This window comes from Sus scrofa, chromosome 1 (genome assembly GCF_054392235.1).
Source record: "Sus scrofa isolate SSC_HxYL_T2T_F1_AM1 chromosome 1, Sscrofa_HxYL_maternal_Yorkshire_Landrace_v2.0, whole genome shotgun sequence".
NCBI lineage: Eukaryota > Metazoa > Chordata > Mammalia > Artiodactyla > Suidae > Sus > Sus scrofa.
The window spans coordinates 136,154,445-136,175,346 of NC_139383.1; the positions used below are offsets into that span (position 1 = coordinate 136,154,445).

General features: G+C 42.1%; 1 protein-coding gene across 2 annotated transcripts; it reads right to left on the reverse strand.

The window, feature by feature from the left end:
- Positions 1-8,572: 8,572 nt before the first annotated feature.
- On the reverse strand, positions 8,573-14,884 carry LOC397033 (beta-2-microglobulin). Of its 2 annotated transcripts, none has more exons than XM_085009496.1 (4): positions 14,754-14,849; positions 10,777-11,052; positions 10,182-10,209; positions 8,573-9,529 (listed from the first exon to the last, which is right to left on the reverse strand). In XM_085009496.1, the coding sequence occupies exons 1-3, from the start codon at positions 14,818-14,820 to the stop codon at positions 10,196-10,198; spliced, it is 357 nt and encodes a 118-aa protein (XP_084865622.1). In that variant the 5' UTR covers positions 14,821-14,849; the 3' UTR covers positions 8,573-9,529; positions 10,182-10,195. The 2 variants fall into 2 exon arrangements, with proteins under 2 accessions (XP_084865622.1, NP_999143.1); NM_213978.2 differs by having other exon boundaries at positions 8,583-9,177; positions 14,754-14,884.
- Positions 14,885-20,902: the final 6,018 nt, after the last annotated feature.

The following is a 20,902-nucleotide window of genomic DNA, read 5'->3' on the forward strand; positions in this document are numbered from 1 at the left end:
ACATCCTCATGGATACTAGTCAGGTTCTTAACCTACTGAGCCACAATCGGAGCTCCCAGAAACCTCCTTTTTGCATTTACTTTATTATTTCCATTTTTTGTCTTGCTGACACCCTACCTTTTCACTCAAAATCTTTACAGAGATAGACACTTTTATACTCTTAAGTACATCTTTGCTTGGTTCCTGCTTTACTTAGTGCCTTTCACTGTCATAGAGTTCTGCCCTAACTTCCAGGTCTTAGAAAGCCCAGCTGTCATCGTTGCATTAAATAATAAAGAGCTACAAACTAGAGGATTCCTATTGTGCTCCATGGCTAGCATACTTCACATTTGGAGTTCCTTGAATCTGGTAGCCACAGTGACAGTGAGCCAAGCTGGACACTCACCTACAGAATATCTTGTATCAGATTGAAATCCATTGCTGAGAGGTGCTCTCATTTATTTTCTGCTGCCTGAGTGGTGGTAGTACCTACTTGCTCCTGTAAGAGTAGTCAGTGATGAAGACAATTTGGTGTTACTCTCCATAAATTTGTCTCATATGTTTGATTTTTATTTTTTTATTTTTAAATTATTATTGTTATTATTTGTCTTTTTGCCATTTCTTGGGCCCCTCCTGCGGCATATGGAGGTTCCCAGGCTAGGGGTCGAATCGGAGCTATAGCCCCCTGCCTACGCTAGAGCCACAGCAACATGGGATCTGCAACCTACACCACAGCTCACGGCAATGCTGGATCCTTAACCCACTGAGCAAGGCCAGGGATGGAACCCACAACCTCATGGTTCCTAGTCGGATTCAATAACCACTGAGCCACGACAGGACTCCATCATATGTTTGATTTTTAATTAAGGTTATTTGTGCTCAGCTAAATGCTAGAATACTGAGTCAGAAAGAGTTTAAGAGTAAAAAAGGTTGGGTTTAACCCAGGGGGTCTTTCACAGGACTTTAGCCTGTACAGGCAGTTGCAAACTGACAGCTTATGGGTCATGTATGAGTTTGGATTTATATTGCATGGCCAGCACCTCCTAGGACTTTTTAAAGAGATTTTATGTCTCATAAGCATGTAAAATTACAAGATTTCATACAAAATCTGGATTTCCAGTTGTTACTGAAAAATTAGAAGATCTGGCACCCTGGGGCTTCATTCCTTCATAGTAATTTATGGATTGGAGCTGGATTTCAGTGCTCTTAGATGGGCCACTTTTTCTCAGGTTAAGATTTCTTGTACTTCTCTTTCCACCTGCTTAGCCCCTGTAGGCATTTGGGTTTGGTATGTTAGGTATACCTTCTTCATTCAGCATATGTGTCATAACCTCCTGCAAAAAGGTACTGAGTGTTCTTTTTTTATTTTTAATTTTTAAAAAAATTTTTTATTTTAATTTTGTTTTGTTTTTTTTCTTTTTAAGGCCATACCTGTGGCATAGGGAGGTTCCAAGTCTAGAGGTTCCACAGCCACAGCAACATGGGATCCAAGCCACATCTGCAACCTACACCATAGCTCACAGCAACGCAAGATCTTTAACCTCCTGAGCGAGGTCAGGGATTGAACCTGCATCCCCATGGATGCTAGTCAGATTCATTTCTGCTGAGCCACAATGGGAAGTTCCTAAACATTTTAATTAAAGTATAAGTTAATTTACAGTGTGCCAATTTCTGCTGTATAGCAAAGTGACCCAGTCATACATACATACACACACACTCCCCTTCTTAAATTATCTTCCAATATGGTCTATTCCAAGAGATTGTACATAGTTCCCTGTGCTATACTGTGGGACCTCATTGTCTATCCATTCTAAAATGTAATAGTTTGCATCTACTAACCCCAAACTCTCAGTCCATCCCACTATCTCTCCCTCCTTCTTTGCAACCACAAGTCTGTTCTCTATGTCTGTGAGTCTGTTACTGTTTTGTAGATAGGTTCATTTGTGGCATATTTTAGATTCCGTATATAAGGGATATCATATGGTATTTGTCTTTATTTTTCTGACTTACATCACTTAGTATGATAATCTACAGTTGTATCCATGTTGCAGCAAGTGGCCTTATTTCATTCTTTTTTATGGCTGAGTAGTATTCCACTGTGTACAGATACCACATCTTTTTAATCCATTCATCTATTGACGGACATTTAAGTTGTTTCCTTGTCTTGGCTATTGTGAATAGTGCTACTATGAACATAAGTGTGTATGTATCTTTTTGAATTATAGTTTTGTCCCGATGTATGTCAAGGAGGGGGATTGCTGGATCATATGGTAGTTCTCTATGTAGTTTTCTGAGATACCGCCATACTATTTTCCATAGTGGTTATATCAATTTGCATTCCCACCAACAGTATAGGAGGATTCCCTTCTCTCCATACCCTCTCCAGCATTTGTTATTTGTAGATGTAATAGTGATAGCCATTCTGACCAGTGCGTGGGAACTCACTGTAGTTTTTATTTGCATTTCTGTAATAATTAGTGACATCAAGCATGTTTTCATGTGCCTACTGGCCATCTGTATGTCTTCTTTGGAGAAATATATATGTAGGTCTTCTGACCATTTTTCAATTGGATTGTTCATTTTTTGTTGTCAAGTTGTATGAACTGTTTATATATTTTGAAGATTAAGCCCTTGTCAGATGCATCGTTCACAACTCTTTTCTCCCATTCCATAGGTTCTCTTTTCGTTTTTTTTACGGGTTACCTTTGCTGTGCAAAAGTGTATAAGTTTGATTAAGTCTCATTTGTTGATTTTTGTTTTTATTTCTGTTGCCTTGGGAGACTGACCTAAGAAATCATTTGTATGGTTTATGTTAGAGAATGTTTTCCTGTGTTCTCATCTAGGAGTTTTATGATGTCATGTCTTATGCTTAAGTTTTAAGCTGGAGTTCCCATTGTGGCTCAGTGGTTAATGAATCTGACCAGGAACCATGAGCTTGTGGGTTCCATCCCTGGCCTTGCTCAGTGGGTTAAGGATCCAGCGTTGCCATGAGCTGTGGTGTAGGTTGCAGACAGGGCTCGGATCCTGCTTTGCTGTGGCTCTGGCATGGGCCAGCAGCTACAGCTCCAATTGGACCCCTAGCCTGGGAACCTCCACATGCCGCAGGAACAGCCCTAGGAAAGGCAAAAAGACAAATAATAATAAACTTTAAGCCATTTTGAGTTTATTTTTGTGCATGGTGTGAGGATGTGTTCTAGTTTCATTGATTTACATGCATCTCTCCAGTTTTCCCAGCACCGCTTGCTGAAGAGACTGTCCCATTTTATATTTTTGCCTCCTTTGTCAAAGATTAATTGACCACAGGTGTGTGGGATTATTTCTTGTCTCTTTGTTCTGTTCCATTGATACTTACATCTGTTTTTGTGCCAGTATCACACTGTTTTGATTACTATAGCTTTGCAGTATTGTCTAAAGTCCATTGATACTTATGTCTGTTTTTGTGCCAGTACCATACTGTTTTGATTACTATAGCTTTGTAGTATTGCCTCCAGCTTGCTTGCTGCTTGCTTTTTCGTTCTTTCTTTTTTTCAGCATTGCTTTTTCAATTATGGGTCTTTTATGGTTCCATATAAATTTTAGGATTATTTGTTCCAGTTCTTTGTAAAACGTCATAGGTAATTTCATAGGGATCATAGCACATATTTTTTATCTATTCATCAGTTGATAGACATTTAGGTGGTATTTCCTTTTTGGCTATTATGAATTATCCTGCTATGAATAGTAGTGTACTAGATTTTCTGTCATCATATATTTTCATTTCTCCTGGGTATAGACCTGGCAGTGGAATTATGGGGTCATTTAACTTTTTGAAGAACCACCAAACTGTTTTCCAGAGTGGCTGCACTATTTTACACTTCCACTAGCAATGTATGGGAGTTCCTGTAGCTCTCCATCCTCACTAACACTTGTTATTGTCCAATTTTTAAAAAATCATAGCCATACTAGTACCTGTGAAGTCAAAATGAAGTGGTATCTCATTGTGGTTTTGACTTGTGTTTTCCTAATGACTAAGGTGTTGAACACGTTTTCATATGCTTACTGGCCATTTGGAGAAATGTCTACCTTAATTTATTATTCATTTTTTAATTGAGTTGTTTTTACTGTTGAGTTCCAAGAGTTCTTTATATATTTTAGACATTTATGAAGTATATGATTTGTAAATATTTTCTCTTATTCTATGGGGTCTCTTTTCACCTTCTCAGTGGTATCCTATGAAACTCAAAATTTTTTAATTTTGGTGAAGTCACCTTTTACCTTTTATGAGTCATTCGTGCTTTTGGTGTCATGTCTAAGAAACCATTGCCTAATCTAAGACCATAAAGTTCTTTTACATGATTTTTATAGTTTTAGCTCTTACATTTAGGTCTTTAATGTATATTTATTATTTTTTGTGTATGGTATGATTAAGGCACCATCTTCATTCTTTTGTATGTGGATATTCTATTTTTCCTGCACTTTTTAAAAAAAATTTTTTTTAATGCTTTGTTTGTAGTTTACTCTCAATTACATTTGTAATGTTTTCAGTTTCTTTTTTTTTTTCCTTCTTCTTCAGTTCGAGAGTGTCTCGGCGGCATACCTAGATCACCGAAAGTAAACCAGGAGAGAACAAAACACGCGACAGGCGGGAACCCGGACCACTCGTACAGACGAGATGGCAGCCAGGCCATTGAGTCTTTCCAGCACCATTTGTATGAAAATTTACCTTTATTAAATATCAACATAGAAAATTTGAGTAGTAGAAGAAAAAAGAAAACTTGTCACTTATAAATCTGCTGTCCAAAGTGATCTTGTTTACTATTAGGATCATTTCCTTATAGTTATTTTTTAATATCTATGTTCATAATCAGGTGTTATCTCATTAATCTTAACAGTTTTATAGGTAAATACTGCTATTATTTCCATTTTGCAGAGGAAGGAATACAGAGAGGGTAGGAATTCTAATTCAGATATACTTGGACAGTAAGCAGTAGTGCCAGGATTTTGAACCCAGGCAACATAACTGCAAAGCCTCTGCACTTAGACAATATGCATGCATGTGTGAGTCAAATTAGGGTTGTGTGGCATAACAGTATTGTTCTGGCCTTCCTCTCCCTATTTACAAATGAATGAATATATATGATTTAAGTGACAACAACAATAATAAAATACATAGTCTTTCTTTTTTTTCTTTTTTAATGGCCACGTGTGTAGCACATATAAGTTCCTGGGCTTAGTATTGAGTCTGAGCCACAGCTGCTACCTACACTGCAGCTGTGGCAACACTGGATCCTTTAACTCACTCTGTCAGGCTGGGGATCAAACCCATGCCTCAGCACAAACTGAGTCACTCCAGCGGGATTCTTAACCCACTGTACCACAGCAGGAAGTCCTAAAATGCATAGTCTTGTTCTCACCATCCCAGCAAGAACTCGGTTATCCTCAAAACCTTTAAATTGATTGTGCGTGCTCATCCCCATTCTGTTCCCTTACTTGACCAGCCTCAGGGTTAACTACCATTCTGAAAGTTTCTACCATTCCCTTGTTTTTCTTTATTTTTCTATAAATATATGCCCAAATAATACTATTCAGTTTTGGCTACTGTTTAAATTTTTATAAAATAGAGTCACTGTATTTATCTTGGGGGGAGGGACTTGCTGGGATTTTTTTTCACTCTATTTTTTTGTAATTCATCTATATTAATTTTTATAACTACAGTTTGTTCATTTTCAGCCGGGTAGCATTCCATTGTCTGAATACATCTTATTTATCCAATTTTAGATTGTTTCCAGTTGTTTACTATTAGAAACAGTATTGCAGTAAACATTTTCTTTCACATCTATTGCAGCAAGTGTACAAGAGTTTCTCTAGTAGAATTTCTGGGTGATAGGGCATGTGCATCTTTAATTTTACTTCATAATACTCTATTTTACAAAGTTGTTTTGTCAGTTTATGCTTCTACCAGCAGTATGAGTTCTCATCAGGGGTATGTCTTTGCCAGTACTTAGCTATCCATATTTGTAAAACTTTTGCCAATCTGATGTGATGAGTTTTAATTTGCAGTATGGCAAGCATCATATATGTATATATGTGGGGGGGGTGTGTGTGTGTCTGTGTGCGTGTATTTTTTGGTAAAGTGACTATTCAACTATTTTGCCTACATTTTTTCTTCAAAAGGGGTATTGCCTTTTTCTTAATGGTTTGTAATGTTGGATATAGTCTAGATACCAATAGGTGTGGTGTATATGTTAATCTGCGGCTTGACTTTTTTTTTTTTTTTTTACTTTTTTTAGGGCCACACCCACGGCATGAGGAGGGTTCCCAGGTTAGGGGTCTAATTGGAGCTACAGCTGCTGGCTTACACCACAGCCACAGCAACACAGGATCCAAGCAGCATCTGCAACCTAAGCCATAGCTCTCAGCAACGCCAGATCTTTAACTCACTGAGCGAGGCCAGGGATCAAACCCACAACCTCATGGTTCCTAGTTGTATTTGTTTCTGTTGTGCCATGATGGGAACTCCCTTTTTATTTTCTTCGTGGGGTCTCTAATTTTAATGTAGTCCTAAATTCTAATGAGATTAATCAGTCTTTTGCTTTATGCATGTAATTTGTGGCTTCTATTTTGAGGTCATAAAAAATGGTTTTACATTTGTTCCTATGTTTAAATTTTTTATTTTCACTAAGTCCTTTTCCACTGGAACTTTTTGTGCACAGTGTGAAGTAGGGGCCTGTTTTTCCCTGACATACTGATTCTTTGTCTCAGCACCATTTTTGTCAAAAGTTCTTCCTTTTACTGTTGATCTGAAATGTCTTGTGTGTCAAGTTTCTGTATGTGCATGAGTTTGTTTCTAGGCTCTAGTCTGTTCCATTGATCTTTGTCCATTCCTAGGCCAATTTCTTCCTGTTTTACTATAAATCCCTCACATATATTATATATTATTCTTCAGGAGTGTCTTTGTCATTCTCTCTCCATTAACCCTCTTCCATCTTTTAGGGTCAGCTTGTCAAATTTCATGAAAAATTATTAAAATTTTTAAATAATTACATTAAATCTATAAATCAAGTTGGGAAGAAATGATATAGTTAGGATATTAAAATTCCTGTTCATAAACATATTCTCTCTCCCCATTTTTTTAGTCTTAATTTCTTTCAATGAAACATCATGATTTTTACAACTTTTCCATTAAGATCTTGATTTGTTTTATATCAGTGTATGCATCTGTATTTAAATACTATATATATTTAAATGTGCATATATATGTATATATTCAAACTGTATATTTGAATATATATAGCATATTTATTTACATATATATAAGTACTATGTATGTTGTTTCTTACCCGTACAAGGAAATATACATTTAACTTTTATATGCTGATTTTTGTGTTCAGCAAATTTATTAAATTCTCTTATTAATCCTAATAATTTATCTTTTAGATCTTATTGATTTTTCTATGTAGTTAATATTCATATGACATCAAAATAATAAAATTTTGTTTCTTCTCTTCAAATCTTTATTCTTTTTACCTTTTTTCCCTGTCTTCATTTGTTGCTGGGACATCTAGTATAATATCCCTCAGAAGTAGCAGTGGGCATCCTTATCTTATTTCTTATTTTCCCTGTAAAACACCTGCAATATATCTTTATTAATATGTATGTGTCTATTTATGTGTGTTAAGAAAATCTCTCCAAGTAAATTCACCTTTTTTTCCCAGCTATGAGATTTTTTTATTGTGTGTATTTGAGATTTTATTGAACACTTATTCTGAATCTTTTGAGATAACCATCTGTCACTATAATATACCATATGAATTTTTATTTTTATTGGGACATGTAACATTAAAATGTGCAGAATATAATGTAATTTTTAACTAAAAATTACAAAGTAAAATCTCTCTAGCCACCATCTATGTCAAGAAATAAAACACTCTGTGCCCTGTACAAGTTGGATACTAAATATTTGGTTTATATTTTTTGAGAGGATAGCATAGGAAATACAATGTATGTATTTAAATTACCAAAATGTTTATAACTTTAACCTGAGTAATATAAGGCCATTGAATGCTTCAGCATTGTTGATGCTTTCTATACTGATGTTATTTTTGTGTTTTATTTTCTACCACTTTGGCAATCACTACAATTGTTAGATTGATTTCTTTTTATACAAAATTGATACATTTCCTTTGTTCTTTGTTTCTTCTCACATCTTAGGTCTTCCCTTTTCCTGAGGTGTATCATTGAGAGGATCTGACAGGTACTGAAATATTAATTTTTATCTAATTATATCTACTTTGCTGTCACTTTTGAGAGATATTTGTCTTTCATATGGAATTCTAGGTAGGCAGTTGTTACACCATATTCATGATCTCTTTCTACCATGCTCTGGATCCCACATTTGAGAAGTTAGCTGTTGTTCCTTTGATAAGCCGAACACAAAATTTTACCATTGTTTAAATAGTGAAACAAAAATATAAAAGTGGGCACAACCAAATCCTCTCTAACAGATGTAAGAGATAGGTATGTTTTATATGGCAAAATGTTACATCCACTATAACAAATTTCCAAATTTTGAAAATTATTTTTCAAAAGATATTCCAAAATTAGAAACTGGAGGTTTATTTTTTTTAATTTTTTATTTATTTTTTGCCTTTTTTCCATTTCTTGGGCTGCTCCCCCGGCATATACACGTTCCCAGACTAGGGGTCGAATAGAAGCTGCAGTTGCCTGCCTATGCCAGAGCCACAGCAACGTGGGATCCAAGCCGCCTCTGCAACCTACACCACAGCTCACGGCAACACCAGATCCTTAAACGAATGAGCAAGGCCAGGGACCGAACCTGAAACCTCATGGTCCCTAGGATTCGTTAACCACTGAGCCACGATGGGAACTCCTGGAGGTTTACCTTAAACATAATTAACTTATTATCCAGTTTTGTATTCAGAGAACACTGAAGAGTTCAGATTTGACCAAGATGTTGATGTTAACCCTGAAATTCTTTCCTCCACATCTCTAGGCTACCAGCACCCCCTCTACATCTACCTGCTCAGACAGTTTAAACATGGAGACTACACCCAAGGTAGAATTACAAAGAAGACAACATTTGTGGTAACATCAATACGATTTCTGATTTATGTGCATAAAGTATAAAAGCTTATCAGTATTAAAAAGCAACAAATCAGAATTTGGATTCATCCAACCCAGATGCAGCATCTTCATAATCTGAAAACAAGGGGAGAAAACGTAATTAGCAAATACATTTATTTTATTTGAATTACAGATAGCACCACCAATTTATCTAACCTGTGCTGTAGGAATCACTGTGGGTCAAAGAAGTAGCTGCAAGCCACCTTCCAGACCCCTTACAGAGAGCATACCCAGTTAGTTTATCCCACTGGTTCTCCCACAACCTTAGAGGAAAGAATGCTGGTATTAGAGATTAGATCCTGGCTCTACCATTTAGAAACTGTGTCTCTCTGGGAAGGGCACCCAAACTCTCTGATGTTCCTCACATTGATCGGCCAGGCCCAGGATGTAACAGGAAATCTGAACAGGTTTTCAGTGCCAAGGTTCCCTGTGGAGTAGAATTTCCCAGAAAAGCTGGATTATCCCCCTGTAAACTCCAAACGAAGACACAAAAGACGTGTCCAATGAATGCCTCCGTGCTTCATGCAGTTAGAGCTACTTGCAGGAAACATCGGCTGCAGTATCTTTATACTGAGTTACAACAGTCTGTTTCCATTTCTCTCCTGTACTGGACTGAGAGCCTCCAGAAGCAAACATAGTGCCCACACTGCTGAGAAACGGTACGTCTACAGAACCAGGTCCCTCCTGGCTTGTGGCTGAATAACAAAGCAACTGCCATGCAAAGGAAAGGACGGTTCCCTCTTGAAGGCCCAGAGATGCCCAGTGTAGAAATGGCAGAAGAAAGAGCAAACCCTTGCGAGTGCTGTGGGTAAATGCTGCCTCTGCCCTGTCACAGCAGCCCTGCGGCTCCTTCCTTTAGAGGGTCCGTGGTGCTGGCAGTGCCACACCCAGGGCCACATGCCTTCCTCACGCCACTCCACAGGAGGAGGGAATGTGACCCCATGGGATTCTTCTCTGCCTGCTGAACTGATGCCTTGATTAATGTCCTGCAGACAGTGAGTGCCAGCACCTTAGAGCTGTCTATAATAGTTCCCAGGACAGTGACATTTAAAAAGACCACTGTGAGGTTAGAAACTCACCTCTGTGATGCCGGTTAGTGGTCTCGATCTATGCAAAAGAAAATGGAGAAAGGAAAACAGTTAAAGTTTACTTTTGAAATACTGTGTACTAACAAGTGTCTGAAACTGTTATAATACAACTGGCAGGAGAGCCCCCCGTCCCTGACCATGAGCGCCTTGTTAGGACCCAACCTTGCCTGGTGGCCTAGATCCCACCCCAGCCAGACAACTGGAGGGGTCCAGGATTGGAGGGCACCAGGAGAGCAGGGCTTACAGACCAAGGCCTGTGCTTCCCTGAGACTCTCCTTGGTCCTGACTCTCCCCGAGGCTGTCAGGAAAGCCAAAGAAGCCACTAGGGAAGAACTGTTGGAAGTGCATGTGCACTTGTGCAAGTGCTGCTGCTGCTGCTGCTGCTGCTCCTTGCTCTCACTGCAGGGAGACCACTGTCTCAGGCACTGTGCCAAGCAGAGGTCTCTCAGAAGGTGCTACTAGACGGAGCTTTAATAAAGTCCCTGATAATCCCAGGATGCAGATGCTTTTAGGTCAGAGCAGCGTTCTGCTGTGGCTATGCTCAGATTCGGTTGGCAGCAGTGAAGGAAAGAACTTGAAAACTCACCCCACTTAACTATCTTGGGCTTATCGAGAGTCACGTGCTTCACGCGGCAGCTATACTGATCCACAGCGTTAGGAGTGAACTCAGTGTGGACCAGAAGGTAGAAAGACCAGTCCTTGCTGAAAGACAGGTCTGACTGCTCCGCGTTCATCTTCTCCCCGTTTTTCAGCAAATCAATTTCAATCTGGGGCGGATGGAACCCAGATACATAGCAGTTCAGGTAATTTGGCTTTCCGTTTTCCGCTGGGTGGCGTGAGTAAACCTGAACCTTCGGGGGACCTGAGGAACATCAAGGAAAGACAGATGAAACGCCAGAGGATTTCACCGGGGGCTACCTGTGTCTAAAGCCAGGTCAGGCACCAAGTGTTTAAACTTGGCCATCCATTTCTCCCAGCCCATTTCCCTTCAGGCCAAATGAGCTTCCATTTTTACACATTGCAGCATATGGAGGTTGCCAGGCTAGGGGTTGAATTGGGAGCTGTAGCTGCTGGCTTACACCACAGCCACAGCAATGCAGGATCGGAGCCCGGTCTGTGGTGTAGCTGCTGGCCTACACCACAGCTCATGGTAACACCAGATCCTTAACCCACTGAGCTTGGCCAGGGATTGAACTCCCAACCTCATGGTTACCAGTCGGATTCGTTTCCGTTGCACCACAGCAGGAACTCCACAGCCTCCGTTTTGAGGGATAAACCCTGACGTAGTGACTTGCCCACACAGTTCCCCTACACAGGCCTTTTAGGCTTTTTTTCTAGCAGATTTCTAGTAACATCTTTTTCTGTCAGTGGAGATTGTGCCAAATCGTTAAGGACCTTTCTGTGAGGCTCCCAAGAGCTTCTCATGGCTCCTCAGCAGACACTGAATTCGTGCTCACTCCAGCGTCTGCATGATTTGGTCCCACCTACTTCTCATGCTTCATTTCTCACTGCACAACCTTCCAGAGTAGCCACATCAAAAAACTCACATTATTGTGCCCTGTTTCAGCCCCGTCAGTTTTCTTCCTTATGTTTACTCCTTTCATTTTTGCCTCTTGCCTAGATCCACATCCAACAGACCTCTCGGTATGTGCCTAGTACACTGCCTGGCACACAGCAATTGTTCTGTAAGTGGCAGGTGTTGTTATTACTACCTCCTTGCTCAGGTTCCTGAGAGAGTCAACTCAAAGTAGGTTTGTACTTGGAGTTCCCGTTGTGGCGCAGTGGTTAATGAATCCGACTAGGAACCATGAGGTTGCGGGTTCGATCCCTGGCTTTTGCTCAGTGGGTTAAGGATCCGGCATTGCTGTGAGCTGTGGTGTAGGTTGCAGACACGGCTCGGACCCTGCGTTGCTGTGGCTCTGGCATAGGCCGGTGGCTACAAGTCCGATTCGACCCCTAGCCTGGGAACCTCCATATGCCGTGGGAGCAGCCCAAGAAAATGGCAAAAAAGACAAAAAAAAAAAAAAAAAAAAAAAAGTAGGTTTGTACAAAACACAACCTTTTTACTATGTCCAGAGCCTATGTGACAAATCTGACTTTGTACCTGATTTCATGAGCTAGAAAACAAAGGAACAGAACCAAAAGGCCTAGAGGAGCTGGCAAACACCTTAAATGAGTGAGTTGGGATGGGTAAGAACAACAGGGAAGGGTGAGGACTGTAGCAAATGGGAGAAAACATACTCTCCATTAAGGCCAAGTGTGTGAGAATGGGATTCCCACTCTTAATCAGCATGTCAAGGTTGATTGCCATCATCTGCCAGGCTGTCAATATTGTATAATGCTGTAGAACAGTGGTTTCCAACATGGGATGCATGACTAGATCCTCCATGGGGATGTGGGAAAAAAGTACTGTCAGTTGTCTAAGTGTTTCTCTCAAAGTGGAGAGAAGTGTTACTGCTACTAAAAATACAGACTGACACTTCTACATGTCAATAACCCACCTTTAAATACAGCTACATTCAGGGTACATGGTTATAAAGGTCATCTCTTCCTCCATGTTCAGAAGGTGGGGAGGTGGGTAGTACCTGGTCAATGACCAGATGTACCTGCCTAGAGACACCCCATCATCAAAGAAAAGGTCCCTAGTCCCACCAAGAGCTAGACTGCAAATACCACGAAGCCCTGATATGTTTTCATAGTTAAAAATGAAGATAAATCAGAAATCTCTTTGCTTTTGAGCTTCTAGTAATTAGAACATAATAAATGCTAAAGTCATGAGAACACATGTTCATCCTGCCTGGAGTTCTCTCTTTGTGGTCTCTGCAAGACCATCACAATAATCTCTTCCAAGAAAGCAGCAATAGCAGAATCTGGTCAGCCACTGCTGGCTATGTGACTTTGGGAGAGCTGAGTTTCTATAGCTAAACTGAACAACTAACTTATGCCCACAGTGAAATGAAATCCACACACAGGAAACAGCACAAAATACAACCCCACAGGCATTCCCACTTAACACTTTCTTATATGTCTTCCAGAAACATTCTTGTGTATCTTCCAGGCATGGATTATTTTGGAAATTATCAAATTAAGATAGTTTTCATGTCGAGGGGGGGTTGTTTGTTTTTGTTTTGTTTTGTTTTTGCTTTTGGGGGCTGCACCTGTGGCACATGGAGGTTCCCAGGCTGGGGGTCGAACTGGAGCTACAGTTGCTGGCCTACACCACAGCCGCAGCTGCATCTGCGACCTACACCACAGCTCACGGCAACGGCGGGTCCTTAACTCACTGACTGAGGCCAGGGATTGAACCCACCACCTCATGGTTCCTAGTCGGATTCCTTTCCCCTGGTCACCATGGGAACTCCTCAGTTTGTTTGTTTGTTTGTTTGTTTGAAAGACTTACATAGTCGCTACCAAATATCAATAACAGTGATGACACACATAATGTTTTATATTGTCAACAACGTATAAGTTCCTTTTTCTCTTGATCAAAACAAAACAAAACAAAACCCGACTTCACAAAGGCTTTTGTGAGTGAGAAAAATCTGAGGGTCTGATACACTGCGGAGTATGTAGAAGGTACTGGAGTTCCACAGTGTCCTGACAGACAGCCTGGGTGAGCATGTTAATTACTCCTATCTGGAGTTTTGCGGCTGATAAACCTTCTGACTGATAAACCTTCGCTTACTCAAAACTGAAAGCAGACTCAGCTCATCGCAGAAAGAACCAGGCAAGGAGCCAAAGAGGAAGTCCTCTGTGAAGAAAGGCAACAGGGGCCATGGCGCCCAGCTTGCTCCCAAGAATCTCACCCTAGAAGGATGTGGAGAGCGCCCGGATTACAGCCAAAGGGCACACAACCCCGCCAAATGCTCCGGTCTGGCTCCCCTGTCTGCCCTTTGTCCCCGGTGTAATTAAGTTACTTCAAAACTCTTCGTGCCTCCCTTTCCTCATCTGTGACGTGCTGATGATAAGACATCTTGTTCGCCTCGAGGACGCATTTCACGATTAAATGGCAAACATATTTGGGGAAAGTACAGAAGGGCAGCTGAACCTGGCGGGTGCCTGGTCGAAGCTCAAGACCCTCAGGCTCCCAGCCGATTGACAGACCTGGACTTGGGGGCGACTCCACCCATTCGCCCGCCCCACCCCTGCGCTTTGGGACCCGCTAGCGGGTCCTCTGCTCCAGGTGCGCCTAGGGAGCCTGAAGTCCCTCCGAGCAGCGGAAGAGAACCCCTCCCCCACCTCGGTCGATCTGAAGCTTACCCGCACCCCGAGAGTCTACCGCTTCCCACCAGGCACCGGCGTGTCAGAGGTTCCCTCCGCCGAGCCCACACAAGCTGGACTCGCACCCGGTCCCCACACCTAGCCCACCCCACCGACTCCACAGCGAGGAAGCCCGGGGCTTGTCCACCGAGCCGGGAAGGGAAACTTGGCGAGCGGGACCTGACCCCCCCAGCGTTCGTGCCCAGAGTGCCCCCAGAGTTAGCGCCCGGAGTGCCCGATGGCTTGAGCGGGAGAGGCAGGGCTGGTAGAAGAGGGAAGAGGGAGGGGAGGAGGAGGACTCACGCGCGACCGCATCCAGGCCAGACAGTGAGAGCAGCCCGAGCAGGACCAAGGCCACGAGGGGAGCCATCGCTACTGGAGCGGTGCTGGCGGTGGAATGAGAGCTCGGCTCCCTGCCCGCATTTATAGCCCACGTCCAGGCTGCCAATCAGAACCCTGCCCGCCAGGCCCGTCACCCGTCTCTTAGCGAGCGCTGCCCGAGCAGGTTAGAAAGAGGGACTTACCCGTTTTCAGTTTCATTTTCCAAGAAGTCTTATGATGCGTAGGAAGGCAAAGGTTGGACTGGGTGGATTCACTCTCTGTATGTCGTCCCCCAATCTGGGCGGTGCACCCAAGCCTGGAGCGTGGGCCTTCTGCCCTAGCAAAGCAGTTTGCACCAACGTTCGCTTTTCAGATCAGCGCTAGAAATGCCGGGGGACTTTCATACCAAGCCCCAGGCATTTAGGAACCCTGAAACTGTGCGTTTGTTTTTTTGTTTTTGTCTTTTTCCCTTTTCTAGGCCGTTCCCGCGGTATGTGGCGGTTCCCTGGCTAAGAGTCTAATTGGAGCTGTAGCCACTGGCCTCCGCCAGAGCCACAGCAACGAGGGATCCCAGCCGAGTCTGCAACCCATACCACAGCTCACGGTAACGCCGGATCCTTAATCCATTGAGCAAGGCCAGGGATCGAACCCACAACCTCATGGTTCCTTGTTGGATTTGTTAACCACTGAGCCACAACGGGAATTCCCCGAAACTGTGGTTTTTTAAATCGGGAAAACAGAAGCCCCAAACAATTAAGGCTAAGGACGGAGACTGAATGGTACCGGGCAGAATCAGAACATGGGTTCACAATTACAGCCCAGAAATACGCTCTGGGGTTTTTGGACTCTTTGGACAGGCCTCCTGAGCCTTCCTGAGGACAGCTCAGAGAAGCCTCCTTAGGTCAGCTCAGAGAGCCAGCCAGAGTGAAGGAGCACCTTCTGGCTTCCTGAATCGCTCCAGGGAAAAGTTCTTTTTGGAAAGCCCTGTGCCAACAAAGTCTTGCCTGTATCTTGCCTCTGTTGTTTATGTAATTTTCTTTATTGCATTTTCTTTTTTTTAATGATATTTATTTTTTCCATTATGTTTGGTTTACTTATTGCATTTTACTTTTTAAATTTTTTTATTTTATTACACAAATGAATTTATCACATCTGTGGTTGTATAATGTTCATAACAATCTGATTTCACAGGATTCCCATCCCACAGCCCAAGCACATCCCCCACCCCCCAAACTGTCTCCTCTGGAGACCACAAGTTTTTCAATGTCTGTGAGTCAGCATCTGTTCTGCAAAGAAGTTCAGTCTGTCCTTTTTTCAGATTCCACATGTCAGTGAAAGCATTTGATGTTGGTGTCTCATTGTATGGCTGACTTCACTTAGCATGATAGTTTCTAGGTCCATCCATGTTGCCAAAAATGCTGGTATTTCGTTCTTTTTGATGGCTGAGTAATATTCCATTGTGTATATGGCCCACATCTTCTTAATCCACTCCTCTGTTGATGGACATTTAGGTTGTTTCCATGTTTGGGCTATTGTAAATAGTGCTGCAATGAACATCGGAGTACGTGTGTCTTTGAGAGTCATGGTTTTCTCTGGGTAGATGCCCAGGAGTGGGATTGCTGGATCAAATGGTAGTTCTATGTTTAGTTTTCTGAGGAATCTCCATACTGCTTTCCACAGTGGTTGCACCAATTTACAGTCCCACCAACTGTGTACTAGGGTTCCTTTGTCTCCACACCCTTTCCAGCACTTATTTTTTGTAGACTTTTGGATGATGGCCATTCTGGTCGGTGTAAGGTGGTACCTCAGAGTGGTTTTGATTTGCATCTCTCTAATAATGAGCGATGTTGAACATCCTTTCATGTGTTTCTCGGCCATCTGTATGTCTTCTTTGGAGAACTGTCTGTTTAGATCTTCTATTTATTGCATTTTCTTTGTCTAGTTGATTTGGGAGGAACTGACCACTGACAGTAAAAAATAAAAGCCGTCACAACTTACAGCAGTAGAGCTTACAGACCTTTTGAAGGACATCATTCCTTGTGAATTTGTGAATAAACTCTAGAAGTTTGTTTCTGTTTTTTCTCATCAGGGACTCACCTCGTTCATATGGAAGTTCCTAGGCTAAGGGTTGAGTGGGATCTGCAGCTGCCAGCCACAGCTACAGCCACAGCAAAGCCAGATCTAAGCTGCATCTGCAATTTATGCTGCAGCTTGCAGCAATACAGGATCCTTTACCCACTGAGTGAAGCCAGGGATCCAACCCACGTTCTAATGTATACTAGTTGGGTTTTTAACCCACTGAGCCGCAACAGGAGCTCTTAGTTTATTTTTATGGATAGAAAAATGAAGACTAAGTACTAGATTTCAAACTGGTCTGATTCCATTGTCATTCATGCCTCAGACACTTAGAGGATAGAGGCCTGGGCAATTTTAGTGAGAATTTGGCTTGCTTCTACATTTAGGTCTAACCCAAAAAGTTAGACTTATAGACTAAGACGGTCAGTGCTAAGAGAGAGACTCCTTAAGAAAACCTGCCTTCCAGAGGTGGAATAAAAAGATGCTGCCATCCCAAGGTGACTAAGTCCAAGGGTCTTTCCTGGGGGAACAGAAGAGGAAGTGACCCTGGGGGTGGGGAGGAGCAGCAACCTGGGAAATCCCCTGGTTTGCAGCTGAAGGGAGTTGGGTCCTGCTTCCCCAAAGAGCCCAGCAAATGTCACCCTCATTTCTTTTACATATTTTTAGACCTTCTCATAATCTTTATTGTGGAGGTTGTGTGGACACCAGAGAAAGTGGGATCCTCTCCGAAGCCCTGGTGAAGGGAAATAATGCACAGGGAGAGCCTCAGGGAGTCCTAGCCCACAGAGAATGTTGTGCAATGATTAACAGATGTACCAGGATTATTGATGCTATTTACCTAGTTTTTCTACGGGCTCTACCTAGAACTCTTTTGAAATACAAGGGTAGTTGTTAGGCACATAGTCATGCGTAAAGACAGTCCTGCCCCTCTCATGTGTTTGTTTGTCGTTAACTCATTTAAGGCTCTTAAGGCCTGGATAGTTGGTGTTGAATTGTTTTCTAGTGCCCTGGGAGTACAGGAAGAGACAGGGCTGGAGGTCACCTCTAAATTCTGTGTTTACTACATCACAGACAACTGCTATTATACTTAAAATTCTTTAAAGATAGGATCTGACCTATTTGCTTAGAAAACCAATTTTGGAGTTCCTGTTGTGACTCAGGGGTAACAAATCAAAGTAATATCCATGAGGATTCAGATTCAATCTCTGGCCTTGCTCAGTGGGTTAAGTATCATGCATTGCTGTGAGCTGTGGTGTAGGTTGCAGACTTGGCTCAGTTCCCTCATTGCTGTGGCTCTGGTGTAGGCTGGCAGCTAAAGTTCCAACTTGACCCCTAGCCTAGGAACTTCCATAAGCCACACCTACAGCCCTAAAAAGCAAAAAGCAAAAAACCAAACCAAACCAAACTAAACAAAACAAAATTGAAAACCAATTTTAAAAGATCTAAACAAATATAGCAGATGAGTCCTCTCCTGTTTTGCAATGCCACCTCCGCCAGGAGTCCAGTTTTTGTTGGGCTTTTATGGCTGCTCCAGTGGCCTTCCAAGACTCTTGAACCATTATAGTCAGGTTAAGTACTGATCTCTCTAATAGAGGTACTCCAGCAAACCAAAATAATCCTCTAAAGATAGAATGTCCTACCCCTCGGTTTTGAAAAGAGAGGCTGTTTTCCCACTAACATGCTAAGTATCCCCGTGGGCCAGCCTCATTCTGGGTATCACCATGGCTCTGCCTGCTCCAGTTTTAGGTCTTTCAGCAGACTACTGGATTGATGGATTGATGGTGATGCTGGTGCTGGAGAGCAGGGTGTGGATGATGGCAGTGTTACTTACCTCTGTGTGTAATGTGTAGGTGAATCCACCTAGTGTTCCTTCCAGCTTGATGGGGTCTTCTATGGCTGTGGGGTGAGCCTTGACCTCAATGTCTCGTACCCCTATAGGGTCATTCTCATGCAATCATGCCCAACAATCAGTCTTGTATACCAATTTTGACATTTGAAACACTATTGAACTCCATGGGTGGGGGAACTTGGATCTTTTTGTTGGTCATATAGGCTATTATTAAGGTGAAGAGCCCCCTCATTTTGTTTGTTAACCAGGGATGAGGGGAACTCCCATTGTACCGGGAGTCAGAAGATACACCACACAAATAAACAACCTAGGGCCCTCTTCCAATTCCCAACTTCAAGTACAAGGGTTAGGGTGATTTCAATGGCTAACGTCCCCACCAGAACGTGTTCAAGTTAAGTCTCACACGGAATTCCTCAGGCTTCTACCGTGCGTAGACTGACCAGCTTCCAGTGGTGGCCAGAGCAGGGCTTAGCTCTCTCTGATGATGGCGAAGGGAGTCTCTGGAACTTAACCTTGAGGGGATTCTCAAGGTGCTGTACAGCCTCCCAGGTGTCTTTGTCAGCAGCAGATGCAGCCTTCTTGATTCTGGTGTGATGGATCCATGGGGTAATATCTGTAACCTTTATAGCAGTTGGGGTTGCTATCCGACCCTGAATTTACAAATGCTAATCAATAGCCACATCAAAGAATGTATCGAAGCCCATGTTCTACACCGACTACCTGAATTAATATTCTTCCTCAATCCCTCTGCCCCGAGTTGGAGACTGTAACTGTGGGGGAAAGGGGCGATGACCACTCTGACTTCTTCCTGCTGAAAAGGGGCATCATTAGGGGAGTTCCCGATGTGGCACAGTGTTTAATGAATCCGACTAAGAACCATGAGGTTGCAGATTCGATCCTTGGCCTTGCCCAGTGGGTTAAGGATCCAGCGTTGCCATGAGCTGTGGTGTAGGTTGCAGACGCTGCTCGGATCCTGCGTTGCTGTGGCTGTGGCATAGACTTGGCAGCTACAGCTCTGATTAGACCCCTAGCCTGGAACCTACATATGCCGCAGGTCAGGTGTGGCCCTAGAAAACACAAAAAAAGGGAGGGGGGGTCATTAGGGAAAGCAGTTAGGTCTCCACTCATGGGACAGTCAAGTGGGCTTTGATACATTGCTTTGGGTACCCCTTCTATCAACATTTTAAGGTTGATAGCTTTTAATCAGGATGTAATGATGCGAGAAATACATCATATAATTAATTATACAGGGTCTGAATAAAAGGATCAAGATCACAATGAATATGGTGAAGAAATATTTTCACCAGGAGGAGAAGATCAGCTGGTTCCACTGGGCAGCTGCAAAAGCTGGAGCTGGATAGGACATCTCATGAATCTATTGTTGAAGATCTAGCAGGGAATTCGACACATTCTGTGAACAATCAGGAATACAACATTTAGATTTTAAAATAGCACAGGTAACTTGTATGATTTTTCTGATTTCTCTGGCTGGTTATGAAATATTTGTATGCCTTGGTCAGCATGTAATTGAAAGCTACCTTATGTCCTTGTGAGGAGCATGATTTATGGCATCAACTTACTTTTCAAGTTAACTTACATATATTCTAAACAGTCACCACCATGCACAAAATTCTCTTCTCAGTGTCCACTTCCCACATGCCCCGTATCACTTTCTGTGTCCATATTAGTCTGTCCCTTATTTTCCAACCAGAGCAATCAGCTAAAGACAGACTATCTTTCTTTTGCCTTAATAAAATGAAATTCCATTCCTCATTTCTTCTATATTGAAAGCACACACATTCTACTTTTCTAAAGCAACCACGGACTGTCCTTTATAATTTCCAAAAACACATGTTTTTCTTATAGAGACCATCTCAGGGTGGCACTGATCATATCGATTAATCATTCTAAATACCTTTAGTTTCTGTTTAGTAACTGATGTCTCAGTGTCTCATTTGACTTCTGTTAAACCTAGGTATGATAAGATATTATACCTAATGTTGACAGCTGTAATGACATGTATGTGTTAATTAGATCAGCAAACTTCAATTCTAATTTCAGATATTAATTTAGTGCTGAATATTTCCCAGTTTACTTGAACCTAAAATTAATTCTGGCCAGTTAGTTATCTCCCATATTTTAAGAATTTATATATGCAAAGCCTTAGTCAAGGAAATGCAAAATAAAGGCGTCTTTTAAATCAAAT